Source organism: Cynocephalus volans, chromosome 5, assembly GCF_027409185.1.
Source record: "Cynocephalus volans isolate mCynVol1 chromosome 5, mCynVol1.pri, whole genome shotgun sequence".
NCBI classification, from domain to species: Eukaryota; Metazoa; Chordata; class Mammalia; order Dermoptera; family Cynocephalidae; genus Cynocephalus; species Cynocephalus volans.
In genome coordinates, this window is record NC_084464.1 from 104759287 (window position 1) to 104780707 (window position 21421).

Here is a 21421-nt window from a genome sequence, read left to right on the forward strand (position 1 = left end):
AGAACAGATCCCAGCAAAGATCTATTTGTCCTTCTCTGTGACTTATAACAGAATGCCTGAGACTGGGTAATATATAAAGAAAAGAGGTTTATTTCTTATAGTTTTGGAGGCTGGGAAGTCCATGGTCCAGGGGGCACATCTGGTGAAGGCCTTCCTCTGGGTGGGAACTCTCTACAGGATCCCATGGTCATCAGGGTGTCACATGGCAAGCATGACCTGAGCAAGAGAGCTAACCTCACTTGCTTTCCTTTTAAAACCATAAAAGCCATCTATGACAACCCATTAAACCATCAACACGTTATTCCACCAATGGATCAATACATTCATGAGGGCATAGTCCTCATGATTCAATCACCTCTTAAAGGCCCCACCTTCCACCACCACATTGGGGATTAAGTTCCAACATGAGTTTGGGGGATATTGAAACCATAGCAACATAACAAATAATACTTCTGGTCTTTTGAGTTCCACATTTTATTCTTTTAGTCTTCCTCTAAGATGAAATGATAAATGAAAAATCAACTTAATGAAATCCTTTAATATTTATCCCACAAAAGAACAAGCATATTCTAATAGTCAGAAAATAGATGTTAGAAGTCTCAGAAAGCGAATAAAGTATAATCTTAAAAAAACTAATGAGACTTCTGGTTTAACCTTTTTCCTAACCCTACCATTCTTTCCATCTTTTGTTTTCTTAGCTTTTTTCCACACCTTTTATTTTTCGAAGCTATTAATGTTAACAACAACAAAAAATCTTTCAAACAATGACTGCTCTCCAATATCAATAGATGGGCTCTACTGTAGATCATATTAGATACTCCTATATTAACCTGTACATAGCATTATATTAAGAATATTTGTTTACTTGTTTGTTTTACTCACTTACTGTGAGTACTTCAAAAGTCTAAATCATCTTTGATTTCCCAGGTTTTTTTTTGTTTGTTTGTTTGTTTGTTTTTTGTGATGGGTAAGGGGATCGTAACCCTTGGCTTGGTGTCTCCCGCACCGCGCTCAGCCAGGGAGCGCACCGGCCATCCTGATTCGAACCCATGGCCGTGGCACTCCCAGTGCCACACTCTCTCGAGAGAGCCACGGGGTCGGCCCGATTTCCCAGTTTTATTGCCCAAGCACATAATTATACTTTTTGTTAATAACACAAAAATAATATAAATGATATTTAATGAGTGAATCAAACTGTAAAGCACTTAAAGACAAAGAGAAGAAGACAACCGAGAAAGTATATGTTTGTTTGGAGAAAGGGATATTCAGGAGAACTAAGAATGAGCAAGCAAAGGCATTTCCTCATGGGAATAAAATAGTAATTAGTCAAATTAATGTATTTTCAAAGTAGATAGCAATCACTTTGATTAATGTGGTCTTCAAGTTTGGAATCTAAGGTACACTGTAAAATAAGAGTATATAAATTAATCCTTTTTTTTTCTTAAAGACCTCTGACACATGTGATTTGATATTACCATTTGCTAACTTACTTGAGATTCTCAGTTAATCTGCTCTTTAATTATGGTATAAAGAGCTTTATAGTTCACACTTTTATAAATGTATCTAACTTCATCCTTACAATAATGCTGTAGGGTAGATTACTATTCTACTTATCATGAAGATGAAGAAAATAAAGCTAAGATAACATGACTTCCCATAGGCACTAAGTCGCTAAGATGTTACAGAGCTAAAACTTCAAGTCCCATAAGCTGTCTATAAAAATTTTACTTTTTCGAATTTTTGTGAGAAGCTGCTATTGCAATTTTTGTAGAGTAATAAACACAATATAAAAAGCTAAGCATGTTAAAAAGTCATAAAGAACACAGATTAATAAGATTTATTTACATACATATTGTTTTATTTTTTAAAGAAAGTTCTGTCTAAATTTTTGTATTATTCTTCAAATCATACTTAAAATAGGGTTTCACTATAATTTAATCTTTGGTTTGTATAAGTTTATATTAAGTCTTAGGTTATCAATTTTTATAGGCATTTGTAATTAATATTTATATGAATATTTTAACTCATGGGCCCACATTTTTGGTGTATTTTTGGTTTGCATACTCCCAGATCTCAAATTAGAAAGAATCACAGTCTTTTAACACCACAAAAATCAATTTTAATTAATCATATTGAAAAAAGTAAATATAAAAGATTTCGTTGAATATAAACTTATAAATGCAAGAAGCTAATTTGAGCTGCAAATATCAAGATAATTGGATGTATTAGAGACCAGCTGGAAGTGCAAAGAATACTTCCCCTTGATATTGACTCTTCTGTAGATCAATAGCAATTCCAAATGTAGTAAAAAGCAGATAAGATTTAGCAGGGTCTAAATTATTAAAGCTAGTGCATTGTTGCTAGAGAGTTCATTAACAATCCCATCAATATAGCATTGCTCATGGACATTAGTAAGAGCTTCATGGAACATTTTAAAAGAGAATGAGATCTCTCAGTGGACTGATCTTAGTGGGAAAAAATTAATTAGGTAAGAATAATTACATTAGTTAAATGAAACTTCTAATTGAAAACCTGTTGGCATTTTCTAATATGTTTCACAGCTGTCTCTTAATCATTTGTGTCTAAAAGTGAAGAGTTTCTTTACACTGATGTTTGAAAAACATCCAAACATCTTGAAATTGTGTGCAAATATTTACAGGGGTTTAGAAAGTGTGGCAATAGAAACAAATAGGACTGTCTGCCTGAGATATGATGCATTTTAAAGATACATGTCAAAAAGAAGGAAAATTAAATAGAAACTATTAGTGATAAATGCATATAATTCTTGGAAAGAATTTAAAATAGCCATCTCCAAAGCTTTAACAATTGTATCTTTAAAACCTTGTGGACTGAATTTCATTCCTTATTAAGCTCTGAAAGCTTACAGGGAAATAACGCTATTGGTAAAATTATCTTTTTAGTGTTGTTATAGAACAAGTCTATAAACTGTACAATATAAACAAAAAGGGCCAGTGAAAATTCTTTTTGTCAAAATTAATATTGGTCACATTTAGGCTGTATTTTACTGGCTGTTGTTCAAAATAAGCTAATTAGCACTCACTATTTTTTTTTTTTTTTGATAGCTTTTAGAAGCCAGAGAGCACTGGTTTGGAGAGACATAGACATTTATTTCAATTCACAAATTCACAGGAACACCAAACAAATGGACCCGTTAGTTACTCAAGGCATTAATTCTGGCCAGGACATTTCTTATCTGAATCCCAGCAACCATTGTCATCCAGTACTGTCTCCCTCACTGACCTTCAGAGCATTGTTGAATTTGAATTTTCTTCCTGTTTTCATCAGTTTGGCTGTGAGACTGAACCCATTCTATTTTATCTTTTTTTTTTTCTTTCTTTCTTTCTTTCTTTTTTTCTAAAATCATCTTTAAGGCTCTTTTCCTCTTTTAGCCCTCATAGGTACTCAATGCCATATAGGTAGAGACAAAAATCCATTTTTTTAAAAGGTCTTTCATTATGCAGGTTCTGAAATCGCCTTTTAATCAACTAATCTGCAATGCAGGAATCTCTATGGTTAGTTCAAAAATGTGAAGTATAGGTAGATTCACATTCTCGCTGTGTAAGAGGAGGCAAAAGAAGGTAAAAATACTGGGATGTTAATGAATGACTTGGGATAGGAGAGAAAAGGATTTTAGCTTTCCTCTTCAGAGTGTCAGAAGGCCAGAGTGTATTTTAACATAGGTGAGAAGTTTAACAGCAATGAAGTTAAAACAACAGAGAAATAACAGATAATACAAATATCAGCAGGTTTTATTGGCCCAGGAATTGGGTAGAGTGTAAATACAGACAATGGCTAAAGGAAAGTGACCTTTGATTTCTCTTATTAATTTGAGCAAAATGTTGTTCTTTCTAAGCTTCTAAAAAACGAGAGTGATTTTTAATAATACATTTTTACAATAAAATTGTAACATTTTAAGCAGACATTAAAAATGTTACAGATATATTTATTGATATATAAATTTATCCATGTCGTGTTCATTGAAAAAAAAAGTTCACTGAAACTAAGTACAGCGTGATCTCATTTTTTGCAAAAAATAAAAATACATGTATATATGTATGTTTACAAAACACTGGGAGAAGCTATACATGAAAATGCAAACAAAGATTGTCATTCAGTGGCAGGATTATGAGTGAATTCCACTCTATTTTTTATATGTGTCAGTATTTTAAAATATTTTCCTTAAGAAATATATATTCATGGTGAATTTTTTTTATTTAAAAGGGAAAAAAGTATACTGGGCTTGGCACTCAAATAATTTGCATAAAATGTTGATACAAAATTTATTAAAGAAGCACAAAAAGCATAAGGAATTATGGGGAGGAGAAAGACAAATAATAACTATGGTTGTATCACAAAGGCCAGTATAAGCTCAGAATAAAATGTGCGTTTTCTAGAAATACAAATGTAAACCAAAGGACACTTTAGAATCCACTTGGTTTAATCCCATCCTTTTACAGATGAAGAAACTAAAAACTAGAAAAAAAGGAGACTTGTCCAGATTCACATTGCTCATGCGAAATTATCTGACCAAAGTAGTCCTTTGTTTAATAATAAATATAAGACTAATATTTTACAACTTTATTTTTAGTTCTAAATTTGTAAGTAATCCATATGTTTTCAGGATTTTCTTTGAGCTCTAACTTTAGCTGATTTGTGGCATCATGTACACACCACACTTCATAGGTATCAAGTTGTTGTATCATAATTTCCTTCCTGCTCCTTTTTCTAGAACCTGATCAGCTTTCTTGAACAGCAGGAGGCCTGTTCTCTCATTTAGACTAACAGTGGGTGCAGAAGGGCTGCAACATTATACTTTCTAAACTGGTTCCTTGTTTTGGATGGTATCCATCTTGAAGAGATCACCGCTCTTCTGGTGATCATCACCATGATCGTCTAACACCTGCCTGTGCCCCATGTGCCAGGAATTGTGCGAACTGCTTTAATGTATTGTCTCCTGCAGTCTGTGCAGTCCGCGCAGCTGCTGGTAAAGAACTCTGTTTCAGAGCAGTACAAAGAGCCGGCAACAGAAAGCATAATGGCAGCTGCAGTGTAACTGGGAGAATTGTCTTTGACAATTGGCTCCCAACTGGGTCTGAGGGCATTTCTTCATCAGTCCCTCAGTTCAATTAGCAGCCACCACGCACCTGCTCTGTGCCGGGCCGAGTGCTGGGTGCAGTGTGCCAGCTGACCGAGTGAACATCAGCCTGCCTTCCACGTGAGATCCCTCCCCCCTTCTCAAAGTGGTGGATGAGTCTCTGTCCCATTTACGCTTGTGCTGACTGTGCAAGGGAGCTACCGAGATTAGGATGCAACCCATTGCCCATCGCCATTAATATCTGTATCTTTTAATTGAAGGGTCAACATTGGCAATTGTTTTTCTCCTGGAACTGTCTGGTTTTTAAAAGTTTTTAGATTTTTCCAACAAGGAAGAGATATGACAGATCATCATTTTTTATTTCCAATTATAAAATGAGAAAGTAAGACAAAGGGGACTTTTTAGGAAAAAATTGATTATTTGTTTTAGTTAAAAGATCAAGTCACTTCATAAACTTATTTTCCATTTTTTAGAGTATGCAGCTCTTTGTGCTATGTACTGTGCCTCAAATGGGAATTCAGAAATGAGCAAAATCTGAGACGTAGGAGTTTCAGAATGGAGCTGCCACCTGCCATCTAGCATTCAGATCTCAAAGGGGACCTGCTTGCACTTATTTAATGGAAAGATAAATGTGTTCACAAAACTGTTACTATAAATTCGTTTAGAAACAGGACAGAGGCTGTACTCACATTCCCCTCAGGTCTGAGCTGATGGCAGATTTGGTTCACCGTACCTCTGGGAGGTAATACATTCTAGCTAGATGGCGAAGTGTGATTGTTATTCAGAGCTCCCTAATACCTATTTCTTTTACTGTTTAAATGAACTTCTTTGGTTGAATTCATGTATTTATTGAAAAAAAATGTTTTTATATACTTACTACGGGCAAGGCGATGTGTGGAATGCCGTGTGAGGTCTTACAAAGATAGACTTGTTATTATCTAAAAGATGCTTGTGATCCATAAAGATAAAAAGGTAAGAAAAATATAATGATTTTATTGAATCTAGAATGTGAAAGGAAGAAGACACAGATCAGTAATGCTTAATTTGAGTGAATCCTAGATAGTTCTAGAATGAAATGAAATCTATGGACCATCTTCCCAAAAACACACACACAGTCACTCTTCTTTTTTTTTAAAATAGTTGTATAGGAATAAAATTTACATATTATAAACTGCTTATATTTAAATTGTACAATTTGGTAAGTTTTAACATACATATACACCCATGAAAACCATCACTATAATCAGGATATGAACATGTATCAGAATTGCTCCTAAGACTGATTACGTTTAAATGTAAATTATTACCTACAACATTGGGAGCTATATTAGTCTCTTTTTGTGTTGCTAAAATTGGGCAATTTATGAAGGGAAAAGGTTTGTTTGGCTCATGGTTCTGGGCCAGCTGCATCTGGCGACAGGCTGCTTCTACTCATGGTGGAAAATGGTAGGACAGCTAGAGGGTGCAAGCAGATCACATGGCTAAAGGAATTGAGAGAGAGGGAGGGGAGGTGCCAGGGTCCTTCATACAAACAGTTCTCATGGGAGCTAATAGAGTGAGAACTCACTCACTGCCCCCCAACCCAACCCAGGAAGGTCATTAATGAGGGATCTGCCCCCATGACCCAAACACCTCCCAATGCTACCACATTGGGGATCAGATTTCTACATGAGGTTAATGAGGATCAACATATCCAAATTATATCAGGAGCATTTGTAGCCAAGAGTTCTAATATGCAAACAGAGACATACCACCATAAATATAACCTCCTTGACATACTACAGAAAATAAATTGGAAAAGGCTATGTTCTAAATTCTTCCAGTCAAAATTCAGTGGGGGTACCCAAAAGCCTGGGAGACAGAACACTCCAAAATAATGCTTCCCCATCATACAGTAAAATAAGTATTTTGATGGATTTTTGCTAGGAGAAATATTTAGAATATCTGAGAAATTTTATGTTCGAATGTTGTCTTCTATGTTTGTAGTTCAGAATTGTCTCTATTTTCTTCATGCCTCATGCAAATAAAAACTATGTTTTAATGTTTTTGTAACTCCTAGAGCAGCTATCCCAGAACTTTACAAAAGACATGTTTAATATGATAGCAAACAGAAACAGAAATAACAGAGTATTCAACATGGACAAGCTTGGTTATTACTGCTTAGTACCAGATTCGTCTGAAAATGAAATCTAAGTACATATAAATATTTTAACTATTTACAGCATCCATTAGTATTCCTGCTACTATATATTGGAAAATGTTTTAATTATATAGATAAAATAAAAATATTAAACAACCTTAATTATTTTCATTTGAAACTTTTGAGAGCATCTAATTTCTCTGATTCTTCAATTATTTAAAATTGTGTAATAGATTTTTCCAGACAGAACAGAAAGGAAATGTAAGAATATATATATGTATATATATATATATTTTTACTGTTAATATATATAAACAGTATATATAATATATACTATATATAGTATTATAATATATACTATATAGTATATATAATATATACTATATATAGTATATATAATATATACTATATATAGTATATATAATATATACTATATATAGTATATATAATATATACTATATATAGTATATATTACTGTTTTTTCAGTACTTTAAAGACTTATCAGTCATGAGGTCACTTGAGAGAGATGAAATAGCACTGGATTGACTAAACCGATTTCTGTGGCAGTAGCTCAGCCATAGGCATTAGAATTTGTCACTCTTCCACCTATATCCCTATTACACACTCCACTACTGAAAGTAGTTAGACTAGGTATAAGATAAACCCAACAATACATGAGTGAGCCTATTAATGCATATTTAAAAATATTTGCAGGCACTTTTCACGTTCTTTTCAAGCCACCCTTTCAGAAAGATCACTACAGTTTTACTGAAAAGTGAATGGCCATATTGCACAATTTTAAAGGTTTGCAAAACAAGTTTTTGGCAAACGGACATTCTTTTTAAGTTAACTAACATATTTTAGAAAGAAAAATAAAGCTCCTACTCCAATCTAATCTGAGGTAGTCTCTCAAGAATGGCTCCTGTTCCAACTGATGGATGCTGAACTAGCGTGAAGCCTGGAGAACTGCACCCACTAGTCTGCGTTGCCTTCCACTGGACGGCACTTCCAGGGTGAACTGATATTCTAGATTTCCAATAAATGTGGTCTATCTCTACAGAAATAAGTAATTACAGTTAAAAGAGAAAAAAATAGGAGAGATTGTCTTGTCTTCGTTGCTGACTTTCCTCCTCTCTTAGCTATTGTTTCTGTAATTTAGAATGCAAATGTCTGCAGATTTATCTAACTGCCTCATATGGGTTTTAATAACTAAATTGCATGCACATTCCATTTTAATTTAATGGTTAAATTTCATTTCTGTTTAACCCTGAAGCTTTCTTTAGAAGTAGCTATGATGTGTAAAGAAAAAAACCCTGACTTGAGAACCGAGTTAACTCTTACTTTAATCTCAACTCAGAGACATACTCTCTATGAGACCTAGAGCTATGCTTGTCTGGTATTCAGCAGAACCCTCCAAAATATGAGACCTCTGTCCCCAAACCTCAGTTTTCCTTCCTTTTCCCTTCATAGTTTCGTGGGTATATGACCTAGGGAAGGTAGTGGGTTATGATAGTTTGGACAGTGGTTCTGGGAGAGGCTTTGCCTGAGTCTTGCTTCTGACAATCTTTTGTGCTAAGACCTTGAGAGAATTACTTTAACCTTGCTAAACTTCAGTTTCATCCTCTCTAAAAGGGTAATAGTAATATCACCAAAGACATATTATGGTCTTTGTGAAAATTAAGTGAGATAATGCATGTAAAGAAATAGAGTTGTTTGGCACAGAGTAAGCATTCAATATAACTTGCTAGTAATAATATTATAAGAATGGTGACAAGATAACTTAAACTGGGGGTCTCTTCTGCTTTTCTCCTCTGCTTTTCCATCCCTTTCTTCTTTTCTTCTGTTTTCCATTGAGAGAAGGATCAAGGCAAGGTATTGTAGAGTCAATGAAGGAGTTTGGATGTGTTGTCCTCTCCAAAACTCACGTGGAAATTTGATCTCCAATGTGGCAGTGTTGGAAACTGATTGAGTCATGGGGGCAGATCCCTCATGAATGGGATTAATGCTCGCCCTGGAGGAGGAGGGAGTAATGAGTGAGTTCTCGCTCTATTAGTTCCCGCAGAGCTTGTTTAAAAGACCCTGGCACCTCCTCTCGCTCTCTCTTGCTTCCTCTCGCCATGTGATCTGCTTGTACCCACCAGCTGCCTGCCGCTTTTCCACCATGAGTAGAAGCAGCCTGAGGCCCGTGCCAGATGCAGCTGTCCTAAAATTGTAAGTCAAATAAACCTCTCTTCTTTATAAATTACCCAGTTTCAGGTATTCTGTTATAGCAACACAAAACGGACTAAAACAGTCAATATGACAGGGTGAAGACTTAGCAAAAGCAGCTAAATCAATCTCTAGATTTGGGACTAAGAGATTCCCTTAAGACCAAGCTTTAAAGATACCCTAGAACTTTGCCCTTTGAAAATCTCCTGGGCAGCAACCGGATAGGAGAAATCTAGAATGTAGAAGAGGGGCTTTGAGAAGTGTTGCATTGCTAGGAGTTAAGGATTAGACTTCCTTTGACATTTTTGTCTTAAAGTGACTAGAATGGTCACTTTTAAAATTTATTTTGTACTTCTGAGTTAATCTTTGTATTCTGCCTAGTTTAGGATTTCTTAGCATTATATTAGTACTATAATTTCTTCTTTCAATCTAATTTGTATTTATTTCTTCTGTTTTTTCTATTTTACCTCATTTTTTTAGTTATCTTTTTCTGGTCATTGTTGGGCCTCCTTTTAATTCCATACCTAGATTTTATATATTCCTTTATAGGGAACATCCTTCCTGTCCTTGTACTGATCAGATTTCACTAATAATTGGTCACAGTCAGTGACACTTGAACCTCTGAAGCAAGTGTGGTGGCTCCCTCCAAGCCTGTGACTGTAAATATAGGTTCTTGACCATTTCTGATTACTAAGATTGTGTGTTTTATCTCAACTTCCCTTGTTCCAAATATATTTCAATTTGATAATCTTTGATTTGCCTGGATCTGTCTTTGGAGGTATCCTATCAATTTAGCATTGCATACAAGAGTGCTTAATATTTTTAGGAAATCCTAGTACTCATCAGTCACCATAAAGTGATCTGACATCTCTGATATGTATAGACATACATATATTTATATATACATACATATGTATGTGTGCATGTGTGTGTGTATGTATGTATATTTATTTACTTTTTCTGTTCTGTTTCTAAATTTATTTAAGTTTAGTTCCCTGAAATTATGGTATCCTAGTATTCTGTATATACTCAGAAATCTCCTTATCTCATGAAATTATTCCTGTTTAAAATTGCTAACTTTCTAACTGACCTTTTGCTGAACTCAATCCCAAACATTGATGTATTTCTTTTTTACAAATATATATATACCAATTCTCCAGAATTTCTACCTTTCCTTATTTTTGCAGTACATTTTCATTATGTGAATATTTACTGCTTATCAAAAAATTATATAGATTAACATATTAAAATACTTATCAATATTTCTTATATTGTGTAACTTCAAAATCACTTCAACTATTTTGCTTATTAAAGACAGAGTTTTGAGCAAGAAACTCAGAAAGAAGGATGTGAACTCTGGACAAAATTGTCTGGATTCAATCCAGCTTTACCTCTACATGATATGATTTGGTCTGGTTACTTAACTGCTTTCTGCCTCAGTTTCCTATTTGATATAAACTTGACAGGTTTCCACCTGGATAATGGTCATGGGAATTAAAGGAAATAATTTAAAGAGAGTGCATCACACATAGCAGATAATGAATGTTAGCTATTAATATTACTAATAGAAGACAAATTTTCAAGTATATTCATTCTTATGAAGATAAGAAAAACAGTTTGAAACACTAGAGTTTCCTTGCAACTTTTTAGAGGAGGAAGAATTTACAGACGTCTAATTTTGTAAAGAAGACAACAGAGTCTTCTTTGATTTACAATTTACAATTGATATCTTCTCTGACAAGATATCAATTGTAAATGGAAAATAACTACACATTATCACGTAAAACAACTCATCTAAAAGAAAAACAAACAAAAAAGCACTCTGAAGAAAATATCATAGAGAGTAGTTTCAGAAGTTCTATTTATTGCTTTATAATAATTCAACATATTTTAAATTGGGAACTCAAGATGTAATTTGATCTGCAACTTTTTAACTACTTACAATTTTATCTCTAGCATTTATCTTATGGTTTAATAATATTGTCTTCCTTTTATAATTACATTTAAAATCACAGATCTCAAGTAGTTTTGTCATCAACTAGTATGTCATCTGATCTTGAAACTGAAACTATATACCAAAAAATTTTCCCTAAAATTGTCGTGCTAGATAAGATTGAATACTATCCTAGGTTTTTACATAAGTCACAGAAGATTATATATGCCAATAAGTGATAAAAGGATATCTTCGTGGAAACTAAAAAACAAGGAATATTATAGTTTGTGTTCTTTAATTATTTTGTAGAAATAGATCAAAATTTTCTTTCTGGGAATAATTGCAATGGTGATTATAATCTATGCACATTAAAAAACTGTAGAAAATAAAGAGGAAAAACAAATAAAAATTCTATTCATTACTAACTACCAAGAGTAATCATTAACATTTAATTTTTTTTCTTTTTGTTCATATAGTATGTAGTAGTGTTAAGTAAACTATCCTTGAACAGAGAGGCTGGACCTCTCCACTTTTTAGCTGTGCGACTTTGGTTACTTACTAAACTTTTCCCAACCTTAGTTTTGTCATGCAAAATGGGAACAATAGGAGTGTTTTTATTGTACCATTATTGTGAGAATTAAATAATATGTTATTATTGTTATGTTTAATATTCTGAACAAAACATATTAAGTACTCATCAAGATGTATAGAATGGTTTATGCTAGGAGTACAGGTCTGTAGAATCTAATTTTACACTTAGCACCATATTATATGCAATTTCTTATCTGACTAAATATTTTTTTTAATGGTTATATAAAATACAGTTGTGAATTTCTTTAAGCATTTTCCTATTTTGGACATTCAGTAGACTTTTAATCTTTTTTTTTTTTTTTTAATAAATAATGTGTGTAGCCTTTGTTCTTATCTCTGATTTTCTTAGGGTAAATTCCAGGAAAACAAATTACTGGATTAAAAAGAACATAGATATTTTTAAGGGTCCTTTGTGGTGCATATGCAAAATTACCTTTTTTTTTCATTTTAGTAGTGTCTGGAAATTTTCGTTTCTCAATACCTTTGTTAACAGTGACATATTTTAAAAATTTATTGTTTTGAAATCAAAGTATATCTTTCATATTTTATTCATTATTTTTGTGACCACCTGCATGATACATGAAATACATTCCCTAAGTGTTAGCTCAGGCCAAAGACAAGTATCAGTCTAACTCTCAGGCTCAGGACGTATGCTTGTATCAACTTCACTACTGAAGTTTTCCTATGTAGCCATCAGAGTATGCGACAGCAGTCAGCTGGTATTTATAAAATGGAGGTTATGAATCTAACTGTTATTCCCCAAAGACTTATGAACTATAAAATGGCATTATTGTTCTGCCATTGCATTGTGCTCTTTAGCCATCTTCCCTTTTCTGTGGTAAAACTTAGGATCCATTTGCATGAGAGCTACTGTGTGTACTCATTTTGTATTGTATTGTGGCAAACGCTATAATCTACAGGGTTGCTATTCATTTGGGAATTCATTTCACAGCTCACTAATTGTGTGAATGAGAAGAGGAAATATATGCTTTTATTTTAAAGCATGCCAAGCAGATGGCCTGAAGTTTGTTGCTATCAGCTCTGTCAGTGTGGCCCTCTTCTGTAGGTAGTGAACCTGGCATGGATCCGTCAAACAAAATGTGAGGGTCCATTTAACACAGCACTTGACAGTCGCTGAGCCTCTGGTTTGTTATGACTTGTAAACATTTTATTTTTTATCATCAGCCTCTAAAGTGGTTGGTCATTTGAGCAGGTGCAAACACAGCAGAATTCACTTGCGAAGCCAAATGAACTTTTATTCATATGGAAATCCGGGGAGAAGAAAAAACAGCACAAGAGATTAAGCTCAGCTTCTTGAAAAGGGATTAGTACATATGAAATTCAAAACTGCAGCATCATATCTGAGATTGAATCTTTTGAAAAATCGAGTTGAAGAAAAGATCAGGGTTTCTATCTTTAAGCTTTTCAAGTGAATATCCTTTAAAATCTCTTTTTATTTTCTTCCTACACAAGGAAAATGTTTACATATTTACTTGTTATACACAATATGTGATTTATGTAACCATTCAATATGTTATCAATTGCACTCATTGTGAGTGTGTATTTGTATTTGCATGTAGTTAGAGTAACAGAGAGAGTAACAAAAGGGAAATAGTGAATGTATTCACACATTTCCTACTTGAGCAGAGATACCACTTCAGGAAAGGAAGGCTGGATCAAATGTTCTAATGGAGCTGGGATGAAGTAATTTGATCACAATATCTCATTTAACAGAACCAGAGCATGTTGGAGATAATGTTTTCACCCTTATATAGAGAACAACTAAGTATATGTTTCAGTCATTTCTTTCTTCTCTCTACTTCCAAAGTGCCTACTACAGGTTTCACATGTTTATTCACTACATATTTCCATTTCCCTTGGCTTTCAGACGGATGCTGCACTAATGTATGATGCTGTGCACGTGGTGTCTGTGGCTGTCCAACAATTTCCTCAGATGACAGTCAGTTCCTTGCAGTGTAATCGACACAAACCCTGGCGCTTCGGGACCCGTTTTATGAGCCTGATTAAAGAGGTATGTCAGGAGAAGCACATCTGCTTTGTCTCTTTTGTCCTCTAGCTGAATTGAGATCATTGCAGTTTTCGTAACAGGTGACCTTCGACTTTTATCTTTTGTATTAAACTTTTCTTCTTTCCCCTTACAATCAAAATGAACAGTTTTACTAAATAATATGAATCAAAAAAGGGGGCAGGGGAATTCCATTATAAATAAATGGATATACATAAAAATATCTGTGATGGTGTAAACAGATGAAAATCTGTGACCTCTGAAAGCTTGCTTAATGGACATTGTTAGCTTTTACTTTTCTGCATCTTTACATGTTACTTTTCACTTACGTAGAGATATAGATGTTTAGTACGGAAATTCTTAAAGTTCATACATGCATATGTGCATACATACATATACATACATGTACATTCTTTTTACGTATATACACTCATGTATATATACAAGGGGTCTTTAGAAAGTTCATGGGAAGATCTTTTAATTCTATTTTTTCATGAACTTTTTGAAGTGCCCTCATATTTATGTGTATATGTTTATTTTATATATATCATTACACAATATATATATGTGTGTGTGTGTTTGTGTTTGTATATATATATATACTTTCTATTCTTCACTCTTCATGATGAAGAGTCTTTTGTTAGCTTAGGATATTTTTCATAGATGAAAGTTTAGCTAAGCCTTAATTTTTGCTGTGAAAAATAACTGGTATTATTACCACATAAAATTTTTCACTAATGTCATAAGGGAAATTGTTAGTTTATCTTAGAATAAGTCATTCATCATGTAAATAAAGTGCAAATAGAATCATAATTAAGAATTTCTAGGTCTTTGGCAAAGAATGTCCAAGAATTTTCCTTGTCTAACTCTTATCAAAGAGTATGCATTTTTTTTTAGTTGCTCCACATTCTACATTTACTTCTGTTTTAAAATTGAGCATCAGAGAATTGTCCACAGGTTTGACATAGTCCACAGGTTTGGCTAGTTGAAGAACTGATTTTTCTGGACTTAACACTTGAGTATTGAGACCATGACATGTGTCAAGTGGCCCTAAAAAAAAGCAGTTGTATGACATTCCCCATTGTATTTATTGTAGGGTGTAATTGAGAACCTTGTCCACTAAACCACACTGTGTCCCCCTTATGAGGACCAACAGGAGAAATTTCTCTCAGTTCTCAGTCCCAGGAAAAGCTATTTCTCCTGAGCAGCTGGTATGTCTTAAATTATAGACCCTCTGTATTGTGTTTTTCACCATATTTTCTTTTTTGCTTTGGTTGCTAGGAAGTTCAGAATTAAATCTGTGATACAATTTTATTAGTTGTAGGTTTCATCTGGTGTACATTTCTTTATGCTGTCTCTATCCCAGATTTGTTTTACTATTCTACACTTATGTTACTGTGCTTCTTGATCTCTTTGTCTATTTTTATACTATTATGCATTTTTGTTAGCCACCTGAATATTTTTCCTTTGGAAGAAATCGGGTTTAAAATATCCTTTTTTCCTTATTGGAGACCAGCTAATACAAGTTTAACTTGAGTGAAGACATGTTGCAATATGATATAAATATATGTTATAATTTTTTCTACTTCATTTGTACTTATTAGCCTAAAACTATTTTGGAATCCCTGCCTAAGTACCCAAGAAACACATGGAGCCTAAGAAATACAGTAATAAAGCTATTCATTTGTAATCTTTATTGAAATGTTACCCTTAATCTACTAGTATTTACTTCCTTTGAGAGTTGGTGTACATTATATCAAACATTATAGTGGTGATTATATATTTCATTATTTAAAATTTTCATATATAATTACATTTTCCACAGTATTTCCAAATGATGAATAACGGAAAACATCTAATTTTGGCCATCTAACCGACAGAATGAGAAAACATTTTACATACAAAAAAATTCCAGATATTTGCCCAACTTTGAGGGGTGAACACATTATGTAGCTAGATTATTATATTTCCACCTTCTTCTATGTGGAGAGCTCCTTCTGCAGGAAGTATAGCTTGATGTGAAGTAGTAATAATACATTTTTTCCAATCTTACTTAGGGAAAAGTAAAATAATAAGTTAATTATTCTAGGAGGAAAATGTGTAATTGAAGTAGTATGACATAGGTCTTCCTGGATATAGTTCCTTTCATCATAATAAAATGTCTTTTTTGTATATTTTTATGAATTTGTGTGGTATTTTATAACAGTAGTTTTATTTGTAATGCTCAGTGAAATACTCAATATCTCATGCCTGGTAATATGTAACTAAATTTTTCTCACTTTAAAACATAATTATCAAATTCCTCATGGAAAAATATTATAGCTGGGAAGGAGGGATGAACAGGTGGAGCACAGAGTATTTTTCAGGTAGCCAAACTGTTCTGTATGATACTGTAATGGTGAATACATGACATTATGCATTTGGCAAAACCATAGAACTGTACAATACTAAGAGGAAATCCAAATATAAAATTAAGTTAATAATAATATATCAATATTGATTCCTAATTGTAACAAATGTACCACCCTAATGTAACGTGTCAGTAATAGGAAAAGCTGTGTATGTGTATGTGGGGAGGGTATAGGACCCATCTGTACTTTCTGCTTAATTTCTCTGCAAATTAAGAAAAATGAATTTTAAAAAGTTATACCTGGAAAAATACATGATGTCAAATAAAAATTTATAATAAATTTCATATTTAAACTAGGATAATTTATGTAAAAAATCTTCAAACTTCAGAAAAGAATAAAAATGAAAAGTAATAAAAATAATTGTTTAAATTTTTTGTGGAAAAACATTTTATCATCTCTTCCTTTACTTTTTGTTAATCTGTGTTTTGTTCCCCTCCTTTTCCCATAGGCACATTGGGAAGGCCTCACAGGCAGAATAACTTTCAACAAAACCAATGGCTTACGAACAGATTTTGATTTAGATGTGATAAGCCTCAAGGAGGAAGGTCTGGAAAAGGTACTCAATGCATTTAGCTTATCTGCTTTAATTATTAAATGAAACATGTCCTAATGAAGGAAGAAATATTCTCTGTTGTAGTCATGTTTTATTGTCATTTTTCTTTACCGAATAACTCTAAAAAATATTTTTTCAATTTATTAATTGAAATAATAATTGACAACTAGGATTAAAGGATAGAGGGTGTCTTATGAAAATTTAAGTATTTTATTTTCTCACCAGATTTTTTGAAACTTTGAAATGCATATTTTAGTTTTAAGATTTAATATAATAATTAGAAAATATTTGGTTCGATATTGGTCTTTGCCACATTCTGGAGAGTAATGTGCTTTATTCAGAGTCTACTGATTTAAATGTTAATCACAACTAAAAATAAAACAAAACAAAACAAAAAATATGAGTCTTTGGATATGCTGTTTATACTTGTGCTTGCATAGACTTTCCAACTTTGAGAATGCCATAAAAAAGGTTAAATAGAGAAGCATGTTTTCATATTTCAACATTTCCATATTCAAGTGAAATGTCTGAATTAATGTATGCAAAGTAAATTAATTAATGTGTGAGCATAAGTGCAGCACACTACACTGGATCTATCTTCCTTGATTCTATTTTTAAGGATTGAGGTAAAACACAAGCAAAGTTTATACTATTTGGGTATGTGCTTTCTTTAAGAATATTTTAGGGTAAGTTTGCTTATATTTGTACTGAATGCATTTAGGTGTTTTCCTGATAGATTCATTGAAAATTATGGATTAAACACAAGTTTTAATAAGAACTTAGGAAAAATTGTATTTGTCTATGATAATATTGCTTTCAAGATAGTAAGGTATCTTATGTTTCATCTAGAAATTGAATGTAGAGCATTATTCACAGATTTTCCATCTATAGAAACTGAAGAAGAAAGAGAAGGATTCTTTTAGCCTGAGTGATAACAGCATGTTTGAGTGCTCATTCAAATGATCCAGGAGAGAGAGGGAACATTTTGGTAATGTCACCAAGACAGGGATAAGTACATCATGACCAACTGATGCCTCAAGTTGATAGAAGTGTTACCTCCTCCCACTGCGAGTGTCAGACTGTACCCTTTGTCAGGACCATGCAAAATCAGGAGTGTTTCATAGCAAGCTGGAACCCAGATATTCGTGAGCCAGTCATTTCCTAACCACCTTGCTCCTAAGATGAGAGCATTAGTTTGCATCCAAACTCTCAAGGGTTTTATCCCATTGTTTACTGGGGATGTTATTACCTTATTTTTTTAAATATCCGAGTCAGTAGGATGGGTTTTGACCATTGCTTATATCTCAATACACCAGGAGGAAAATAAATCCAGTCCTGTCTTGGACTTGAAATAAATAAAACATTGCAGAAGTTTTTGATATGCTCTAATGTAACCTATAAAAAGAGCAGAATATAATGGTTTTCAAGCCCATGTGATAATCCACCATATTGATAAGCAAGGTAAAACAGTATGAGTTTATGAATGTTGCCCTAAAATTTTACAAGTATTTTGTATTCTCTTCTGAAATCTGAAATTTTGTTTTGTTAAGTTAATAACACACAATGTTTATCCTTCAAGGGCTTTTCATATAGAGTGATCAGATAACACATGTTTGTGAAAAAATAAAATAGAAAGCTGTCTGTTTCAAGCCTTTAAAAGAGCAATGAAAGAATATTTCTGACAAAAGATATAAGTAAGTAAAGAGTCACAAGAGATGGGATACTTACAATTAGCCTTTGAATAGTGGGGGATTATTGATTGGCAAAGACTAAGTCATTTCAGAAAGAGGTAACACACATGTTCTCACTTATTGGAGGGAGCTAAAAATTAATATATAAATTCACACACACACACACACACACACACACACAAACCGGGGGGGGGGGGAAGAAGATATAACAACAACAATTATTTGAAGTTGATACAACAAGCAAACAGAAAGGACATTGTTGGGGGGGAGGGGGGAGGGAGAAGGGAGGGAGGTTTTGGTGATGGGGAGCATTAATCAGCTACAATGTATATCGACAAAATAAAATTTAAAAAAAAAAAAAAAAAAAAAAAAAAAAAAAAAAGAAAGAGGTAACACTATGGAGAAAGAAATAGCATAGGGTTTGATTCAATCATTATGCATACACACACAGCAGAAGTGGGAGATAGAGCTAAATGCCAGAATTGAGTCCTAAAATGCATGTCATGTCAAGATATTTGCAATGTATTAGTATACTACGTTCAGAGAAAATAGCCTGGAGGACTAAGTGTCACTTGGGAAGATATTATAATGTAGAACAACTTTAGTATGGGGACCACGAGTTTAAAGCTATTTGAAGTGGAAGTAGGCGATTAATTAACAGTGACAGAAGACATTAATTTAACCTTCAGCAATGTTGTTAGTTCAAGGACTAGCAGAACATTGGGATTATGATTTTAAGGAGAATACGAGGAGCAAGGTAGCAAAAGGGGGAGATAGTGATAAATACGTAAATTGAAGATTGGAAAAGAAATTAGCAAGTTGGAAAATTAATAGTAGAAATAGATTGGCACAAATCTTTCCTTGAAGAGACAGATAAGGTACTGAAGATTGTTGAAAGTAAGTTAGAGATGAGGGAAATTAACAGAGTTTACATCAACTGTTTCCACTGTCCTCAAAAATTAGTACATGAAATCAAAAGCTAAAAGAGATAGGGTTAAAGTTTAGCCAGCTCTTAAGAAAAATTGGAAATGCCATTCTGGCAGACTTAATCTTGAACAGGTAGGAATAAAATACAGTTAAGTAGCAAAAGTTCCTCATTTTTTGTTTAGTGGAATGGTTGAGAACTCAAGGTCTAGATTCAGACATAACTGGGCTCAAATTCTTACTCTGCAGTTTACTATTTATAGACAAGTTTCCTAGCACAGTGTCTTCAACTAAATCATGGGGCAATAGCAGTGAAGAGCAGCAAGTTTTGTTGACTTTGCCTTTATTTTTTTCTGAAAAGGTATAGTTATTAACTCATAGATGAAAAAGACAGAGTCCCTACCTAGATAGAGTTCACAGTTTAGAAGGGAAAAAAATGGTGACCCAGCAGGCTTAAAATACAATTCTTTTTTTTTTTAATTGAAACATAGTTGATTGTACAAATCTGTGGAGTACAGAGTTGAATATCAATACCCGTGTGCATTAAGTGATGCTCAAATCAGCATTATTAGTATATTCAACACTATGCAATGTAACAGTTTTTTTTGTGGCCCTTTACTAATTCTTCCCGTTCTCACCTCTGGTAATCTCAGTTCTGTTCTCACCTTTTGAAAGTTCAACATATTATTGTGAGTGTTGTATCTTTCTTTCTTTCTTTTTTTCTTTTTTTTTTTTTAGCTCCCACTTATAAGTGTGGACATGTGGCATTTCTCTTTTTGTGCCTGATTTATTTCACTCAACATAATTTTCTCTAAGTTTACCCATTTGCTGTGAGTGGCAGTATTTCATTCTTTTTTATGGCAGGGTAGTATTCCATCTACATTTTCCTTATCCATTAGTGTGGTGACAGACATTTAGGTTGGTTCCAACTCTTGGCTACTGTAAATAGAGCTGCAGTAAACATGGTAGTTCAGGTATTCCTTTGACATGATGATATCCACTCCTTTGGGTTTATATCCAGAAGTGGAATTGCAGGATCATATTATACTTCTATCTGCAGTTGTTTGAGGAATCTATGTACTATTTTCCATAATGGCTACACCAATTTATAGTCCTAGCAACAGTGCAGGAGGGTTCCCCTTTCTGCACATCCTCACCAGCATTCGTTATTCTCTGTCTTTTTCCTAATAGCCAGTCTAGTTGGGGTGAGATGATACCTCAGTGTGGTTTTAATTTGCATTTCCCTGATGCTGAGTGATGTTGAGCATTTTTTCATGTGTCTATTTCCCATTTGTATATCTTCCTTTGAGAAAAGCCTATTCAGCTCCTTTCCCCGTTTTTAAGTTAGGTTACTTGTGTTTTTTTTTTTACTGTTAAGTTTTTTGAATTCCTTGTATATTCTGGATATTAATCTTTTGTCAGATGCATAGTTTGCAAATATTTTCTCTTGCTCTGTAGGTGGTCTTTTTGCTCTGTTAATTGTTTCTTTTCTGTGCAGAGTCTTTTCAGTTTGTTATAATCCCATTTGTTTATTTTTCCTTTTGTTGCCTGTGCTTTTGGACTCATATTCATAAAGTCTTTGCCCAGTCTTACTTCCTGAAGTGTTCTCCCTATAATTTCTTTTAGGAGTTTTGTAGTTTCAGATATTATATTTAAGTCTTTAATCCATTTTGAGTTGATTTTGGTATGTTATGAGAGTATAGGTCTAGTTTTATTCTTCTTTCTACATATGGATATCCCGTTTTCCCAACACCATTTATTGAAGATATATTCTGTTCCCCAATGTATGTTCCTGGTGCCTTGTCAAAGATCATTTGACTGTAAGTGG

General features: G+C 33.5%; 1 protein-coding gene across 3 annotated transcripts in view; it reads left to right on the plus strand.

The window, feature by feature from the left end:
• The window catches only part of GRIK2 (glutamate ionotropic receptor kainate type subunit 2), a 636972-nt gene that overhangs the window by 352255 nt on the left and 263296 nt on the right, over positions 1–21421 (plus strand). For all 3 annotated transcript variants that reach the window (XM_063096320.1, XM_063096321.1, XM_063096322.1), the window contains exons 7-8: positions 13877–14020; positions 16874–16981. In XM_063096320.1, the coding sequence (XP_062952390.1) occupies positions 13877–14020; positions 16874–16981 (252 nt within the window). The remainder of the gene's footprint in view (positions 1–13876; positions 14021–16873; positions 16982–21421) is intronic.